The sequence below is a fragment of the Diabrotica virgifera genome, chromosome 9 (assembly GCF_917563875.1).
Source record: "Diabrotica virgifera virgifera chromosome 9, PGI_DIABVI_V3a".
In the NCBI taxonomy this organism is placed as follows: domain Eukaryota; kingdom Metazoa; phylum Arthropoda; class Insecta; order Coleoptera; family Chrysomelidae; genus Diabrotica; species Diabrotica virgifera.
In genome coordinates, this window is record NC_065451.1 from 90,872,179 (window position 1) to 90,880,240 (window position 8,062).

An 8,062-nucleotide genomic window follows, 5' to 3' on the forward strand; every position below is an offset into this window, starting at 1 on the left:
TTTCAGAACAGCAAATTCAAATGTCCATAAAATCAGTTTTAGAAATATCCTATTTGGTTTTGGGTTTACTGTTTATACAGCTATTTATGTGAGTGTACATATAAGGAAAAACTAATTTTATGGCCGTCGTGAAAACAATTTGCTCTCCTGAAAAGTACCAAAAATGGACATATCTGCTTTTGGCAAACGACCACTGAATTTAAAAGTTGCTAAAATTATGCTCATATTTTTTAAAAGAAATACATAGATTTTTAAAACTACACAATTATATCAATAAACTAACTAATATTAAATAATTAATAATAAATTAATATAAAATAAACTACCATTAAATTATCTATAACAATGTTTCAAAATAATTAATAAAATTTCGTTGGACTGGAATTGCTCCTGGATGGAAATGTACTGCTACAACTTGTTCTAAATCAACATCAACTGCATCCTCATTTACCAGTATTTCTCTATTAATTATTGCAATATTATGCAAAACTGAACAAGCTGTTATTATCCGTTGAATAAAAGGTAACTTACATCTCATTCCACATGTTAAAATGGGAAATCTGCTCTTTAAAAGACCAAATGTTCTCTCAATCACAATTCTTGATGCAATATGAGATTCATTATACAGTACTTCAGCTGCTCTCTGAGGATTCTGTAATGGTGTCATTAGGTAGTTGAGGACTGGATATCCACTATCCCCTAATAACACTTTATCCATAAATTCCCCATTTTCAAATCTTGTCTTTAAAGAGGAGTTATTAAAAATATGGCTATCATGGCAAGAACCTGGCCAACGACAAACTACATCCATAATATAATTGTTGGCATCACAAACCACTTGAACATTTAAAGAAAAGAAACCTTTTCTGTTTCTGAAAAATTCAGCATTGTTGCCACCTAAAATCAAATAATACCTATAACTTACAATTGGGGGTTAGAAGTAAAAGAGATTAAGGCCCGGTACTTTATGTCTCCGTTAACAGCCGGTTAGTTAACGGGGGTTTAATCGGGACCTCTTTAGGGTCTCTTGCGTTGTAATAAATGAAATTACAAGTATTATTATAATTATAAATAAGTATAATAATTGTAAGTAAAACAGAAAAACAGTAAAAGAAATTACAAGTATTATTATAATTATAAATAAGTATAATAATAATTGTAATTGCATTTATTACAACGCAAGAGACCCTAAAGAGGTCCCGATTAAACCCCCGTTAACTAACCGGCTGTTAACGGAGACATAAAGTACCGGGCCTAAGTGCAATTTTCTAAAAAGATACTTGAAGTACGGATTCGCATACTTAAATGGTATTAAGTTGGTGGTAAAACGATTCAAGTATATTTCCCCTACAGTTGCAATATATCGCCATTACGTTTAATTTAATGAAAACAATAATTGAATCAGTAAGGTCCGGTACTTTATGTCTCGATTAACAGCCGGTTAGAGAGAGAGAGAGAAAATTTATTGTTTCTAAAAATAAGTTTACATTTATAAAACACAACGTGGTATAGTACAAACACAGTATACAAGATACATTAAAATACTAACTATAAAACTTCCATAATAAAAAAATAAAAGAAGCCCTCAAAGCCAGTTAGTTAACCAGGTTTTAATCGGAACCTCTTTAGGGTCTCTTGCGTTGTAATAAATGCAATTACAAGTATTATTATAATTATAAATAAGTACACTAATAATTATAATTGCATTTATTACAACGCAAGAGACCCTAAACAGGTCCCAATCAATCCCCATTTAACTAACCGGCTGTTAATCGAGACACAAAGTACTGGAACTAAAAAGTATAGTCTAAAACAGGCTTTATAGACAAAAATAATTATGTAAACCGAAATTATCATTACTTTTCAATCACAAAACTATTTGTAGTATTCTGTAAAAACAAGTAGTAGTAAATGGGTTTACGTGCGCTTGAATCATTTTACCACAAAACTATTTTTAGTATTCTGTAAATACAAATAGCATAAAACGGGTTTACGTGCGCTTGAATAATTTGACCAAAAACCTATTTTTAGTGTTCTGTAAAAACACATCATGTTAATACAGGATGAATTTCAAGTAAATGAATGTTAGATTTGTGTCATATTTTAAAGACTAATTAACACATTGACTGACAGTGCATCAAATGTATAAGCAAGTGTTGTGACACTATATGTATTTTGCAAAGTAGAATGGGGAAAAGTGTAACATCTATAGACATTGTGTCACATTCCATTAATGGAAATTAGATGTCTATAGACATTCTGTCCATCAAAGTGTTACGTATTATGCAACATGCCAGTTGTAATTACACTGTGGATAACAGCTGGGATAAAAACGATTAGTAATAGTTAACATCTGTACTTGAACTATTTTACCAATATCTTATCAACACCATGCACCGACGAGGGCGGATCCAGGGAGGGGGCCATGGCCCCCTCCGAGAATAAAAAAAATATAAATTTAAATATTTGCAGTTCAAATGTTTTTAGTTTCAAACACATATGTATGTACAAAACAAGGGATAAATATATCTTCTGGACTAGAATTGAACAAAAGCAGTAATGGAAGCTTTAAGAATGACATAAGATGTTGTGTAAATCAAAATGTTGATAATTTTACAAAGTGCCAATGGTTATAACGACCTTGGCAGCCATCAAATTCGTATCAATTTCTATATTCTGTACACATAAAGAACAGAAAAGAAATGAAGCGTTACTTGGGTCACCAGCACTTAAAACAAAGAAGGAGTTAATTGGTACTTCCGCACATTCAAAAAGGATGGTTTTGCGAGTATTGCATTTTATTTTTCTAATGAAATATGGTCATAATAAAGGGGATGACAGCCCAAAGCCTTGTCACGAACCCTTTAACATCTTTCGCCAAAGTAATGGGCAACGACGGAGCTATACAATCCCATGACAAAAACATCAATCAGACCACAATAAGTGCCTTCAGGTTGAGCTAGATTTTCTACAAAATTATCTCACCCCGCAAAAGTCAGTCATTAATCAGATAGACTTTCAGAGGTCTAAACAGATACAAGAAAATAGAGAAAGACTACGACCAATAGTAGAGTCGATAGTGTTCTTAGGTCGACAACATATTCCTGCCGTCTGCTTCTGGACGAAGATGCGGGATCTAGCAATGATGGGAATTGTGAAGGTTTAAAATCGCATCAGGAACGACTCTTAAACAACACCCACCCACAGCATCTTCCCGAGCAACATACATTAGTAGCACCAGTCAAAATCGATTGATAACATGTTGTAGTGAAGAAATAATTGAACAAATAATGAATCAGGTTCAAGGTGCAAATTATTACTCTGTCATATTTGACGAAACGACCGACGTATCTCACGTGAAACATCTTTCTCTAAATTTGAGATACATACACAATAACAACATTCGTGAAGATTGGTCAAGTTCATTGACGCTTATGAGAACATAAAAATAATTAGTGCAAGAAAGTGGGGAAGAACAAAGCCTGACAAGAGAAGCATTAGAAAAAATAGTATTAAACTTTAAAAGAACTGCACTTGAATGAATTTAATAATACTTTAATAACGATAAGTTTTGAATACTTTATGACAATTAAAAGTGTGTGAAAAGTACATTAAAACTCACCATTGAAACCGTAATTTTTTAAAATTACCCTCAGACCCCCGGTACCTCCTCCCAAAAAAAGTTCATGGCCCCTCCCGAAAATCGGTCCTGGATCCGCCCTTGTGCACCGATTCAAGTACATTTTTTTAATAATTGAAAAAAAGGAAGGACGTAGTAATAGGTAATAATATGTATATCCTGTTTTTATCATTTTATAGAACCTAGATATTATATTTTAGTTTAAAGTTTAATTATCTCAGAACTATCAAAACTACACGTAAACCATTTTATGTCTGACCCCTGACCACCCTCAATTCAAACAATCAAAATCGCACATTTAATAAACATCTTAGACTCGTATTTACCTGGTGATTTTATGGGGATGTGAGTACAATCTATTGCACCAATAACTTTTGGAAATCTAGCAAATCTATAAAAGCTTAATTGAACATTATCTATGTCCTCAATATTTGGAAATTTTACATATTGGGGCCTTAAAGAAACGATGGCATCTGTTACTCGTTTTATGATTCTTCCTGCTGTTGTTTTATGGATGCCACCAAAATCACCCATAACTATGTAAAAACTTCCAGTAGCATAAAATCTTAAAGTTATTAAAACTTGTGCTGTAGCATCAAGCTCGTGGTACCTAAAACAAAAAGATTTTTGGTATTAAATATCAAACAAAAATTAAATATAAATATCTATGTGTCCCCATGAAAGAAAGGTTTTATATACTTTACTTACATAAGATTTACATGGTGTAAAACGGGACCCAGCTCTTGCACCAGTTGTCTTACTGTATTCTTAGGAAAACGAAACCTGAACGAAAATTCGTTTTCATCGAATTCTAACATATAATTTTTTCTCTCTCGTACATTATACGTTCTGAAGTTATTTAAAAAATATATTATTTCCTCATCGTCATCTTCAAAAAGTTCTTCAAGTTCTTGAAGGTCCATTTCCTCGATATAAATAGTAAATTTTGCAAAAAATAAAACAATAGTTCACGAAACAAAAACACATACATTTATTTTATAAATGTAGGGTTAGAATGCTTTCGTAATCTGTTCGTTAAAGTTAAACAGCCGTTAATGAGCTGTTAAGTCTTAACCGGGGATGAAAGTACAGACTAGCGCTGGTTAACGTTAACGACCTGTCAAAATTCCTTAACAAGGGTTTAATCAGGACATAAAGTACCGGCCCTTAGATGTAATTACCAGTTCAATTGTTAATACTTCACTAATTATCAGTTAACCTTGTTTATTTGTTTTTAACTCACTCAAATGTTTTTTAATGTTTTACGGCCAATCCTTATCACTGTCATTAACATATTATTATAATTATACACTTTGTCTAATTTCACTAAATTATTTCTCGTTGTAACTCTCGAATCTACGGGATAATCACGGACGAAAAATAACAAAGTATTTTACCATACACTACCACGTTGCCAATGACCGCGCGACTAACGGAGGGTTAATATTCGTTTAAAATTTTATATATTATTCAGCTCTATTTTTTGTTGTAACCTTTGTACATTTTGAGTAGAAATATCATTTCTAGAGAGAACACGTTTGTTACTACGCATTACACCATAATGGTAAGTCTCATTATTACCTGTTTTATTTAATATTTTGTACATTTTAGCTAAGTAGTGCATAAAATAAAAACTTGTACACTGAAGCACAACAGCTTTTATAAATGTCTCGTCACGATAAACTGCTACATGATCACTACTTGTGTCAATATTTTTTAAATAATTTCCTTGCTTTCGTAATACCGTTATCAATTCTTTTCTTTTTTTATTATTCGGTGGCAAGGCTAAAAACCTTTGAACTTCAATTTCATTCAAATGATTGCGTAATAAGTGGCGTGCAAAATTTTTTACGTCTGTATCACAAAAAATACACATATCTGCCGTTCTTTCAAGTTTTTGCCATTTCCTTTTCGTTGTATTCTTTCCGTGACTGCCAAGTAGTTCCTCGTTATCTGACAAAGAACTAATAGCTACTAATTGTCCAGAAACTGAATGATCTTCATTTGGCGTTGACGGTGCGCCAAATTTTCGCTTCCTCAGGTTCCTTTCACTAGAAGAAATTCAGAATTCAGAATTCACAATTCAGTAATTGGTGAAATATTATTTGAAGAAAATGAGGTACCTTCAGACTCTCGTAATTGATTAAATCGCTTCTTGGGAAAAACAATTGAATCTTCGTTTTCAGACAGATAAGAAGAAGAATCGGAAGGCAATAAATCAGGAACATATTCCATGTGACCTGAGGTAAATGATTCATCATCTGTATTAGAAATAACTTCCGTGATGACTGAACTGTCTGTTTTCCGATCTGACAAGTTGTCTAAAACAAATAATGATTTAGAATTCAACAAACTTACTGTCGTTACCAAATAATTTTAGAAAAGCTTAATCTTAATCCTATTACAAAGTCATTTTTATTTGAGTTGAGCCCTGTTGTTAAGTTTAGAAAGGTAAGGTAAGGTAAACAATAGTCCAGTCACAGATGAACACAATTTTGTGAGAATTTTTGAAACAGTTGATACCACTGTTTCCTTGTAGTTTAAACATTAAATTTACAATACTTTGATTTAAAATCCTTTGAAATTAAAATAAAAGTTTTTGTAGACCAATACTTTATAATGATTCTTAATGATAAATGTCATCAGTTGTATACGTAATATATAATGTAATCTTTTAATGGAAATGTTGGAACTTTGTTTCTGTAATATTATTTAATATCTTTGTAATTTTGTTCCCATGTCTAAAATTGTAAATCGTGAAAGGTAAACATATTGAATAGCAAAATGAACAATAGATTTATTATCTTTTACCTGTGCTGGAAGTAAACAAAGGAATACATTTAACTAAAAGCAATGAAAATCCTTGCTAATTAGAAATTAATGACGGCACATTCGTTATTATTCTACAGTTCAGTTAATTTAAATATGCACTAGAAATAAACAAACCACGACACTTCAATGTTACAAGGACCACTCCCAAATAATTACTTTCAATGTATATACATTGTATAAATCACAAATCATGATTTACAAAGTTTATACATTGTACATCATGATTCGGGAGTGCTCCTGGTAACATTGAAGTGTCGTGGTTTCTTTATTTCTAGGGCATATTTAAATTAACTGAAATGTACATTAGAAGTACATAATGGATTTTGATAAGAGCTATGATCTTGTAAATAACACGTAGGTAAACTTGTTTACTGCATTGGCATGACTCATTAAAAAGTAATGGCAACAGCAGAGGAGTATAAAAAATTTCTAGTTCATGTTAATAAATTGATTATTAGTTTAAAAGATGATGTCAAATCCGATAACGTTGATGATGAAACTAACGTGGATGATTAAATTAATGTATTATAAAGTGCGAAAATCGACGGACACAAAGTACCTATGTCATTGCTATTATTGTCATACGTACTGCTAATATGTAGTATGTTATTTTATCGGATACAAAGTGCCAATTTCCTCCTAAACTATTTTGCGCCCATGGTAGACTATAAAGCACAAATTAAATTGCACGTCTTGTTAAGAAACTTTTTGATGTCTTCTAATTTTTTCGTATATACAAACGTTATCAAACGTGTAATATTCAAAATTATAGCTAAAAAATTACTCCTTTTTGCTTGCGCATGTAGTTTGGATGAAATAATTTGTAGAATGAAAATAGAAAAATACAAAAATTACTAAATGTACAAACAAACCTAATATAACAGGTTCAAGCTGTGATTTCTTACTTACTTACTTAAGCCGTCCTCTTGTACCTTACGGTGTCGAGGTAAGTGGAGAAATCAGACGTCTCCATGCCTTTCGGTCAGTAGCTAGTCTTTCTGCTTCTCTCCACCCAATATTCCTTTTTACGCAAGCCTTTCCAATATCTGCGTTCCACGTTCTTGCTGGCCTGCCTCTTCTTCGTTTGTTGTCGGATGCCGCTTTCCATACCCTCTTTACAGTTCTACCTTCACCCATTCTCGTCATATGTCCGAACCACGATAACTGTTTCGTTTCAAGTCTGTCTAAGGTCCTTCCAATACCGCACCTTTCACGTATGCCTTCATTTCTTATACGATCACGTCTGGTCACCCCGGATACCGCACGTAAATATCGCATTTCGCATGCTTGAATTTTACTACGGATGTTGTCATTCATTGTCCACGTTTCACTACCGTAGAGTAGCACCGGCTTGTATACAGTTTGGAACACTTTCATTTTTGTTTTCAGGCTTACTTCTTTCTTCCTAATAAAACTTTTATTTAGCGCATAGTACAATTTTGTTGCACTCATTACCCTGCTGTTTATTTCTGGTTCTATATTTCCTTGTCCATTCATTGTTGATCCGAAATACTTGAAGTCCTCTACTTGTGTAATGGTCTCATTATTCAGCTTTACATTTATATTTTCTTGAGTTTTCGATATTACTAA

The 8,062-nt window shown here is 32.5% G+C and overlaps 1 protein-coding gene across 1 annotated transcript; it reads right to left on the reverse strand.

Moving 5' to 3' along the window:
- Positions 1-242: 242 nt before the first annotated feature.
- On the reverse strand, positions 243-4,804 carry LOC126892119 (putative nuclease HARBI1). The gene is made up of 3 exons (XM_050661593.1): positions 4,349-4,804; positions 3,967-4,250; positions 243-897 (listed from the first exon to the last, which is right to left on the reverse strand). The coding sequence occupies exons 1-3, from the start codon at positions 4,561-4,563 to the stop codon at positions 338-340; spliced, it is 1,059 nt and encodes a 352-aa protein (XP_050517550.1). The 5' UTR covers positions 4,564-4,804; the 3' UTR covers positions 243-337.
- Positions 4,805-8,062: the final 3,258 nt, after the last annotated feature.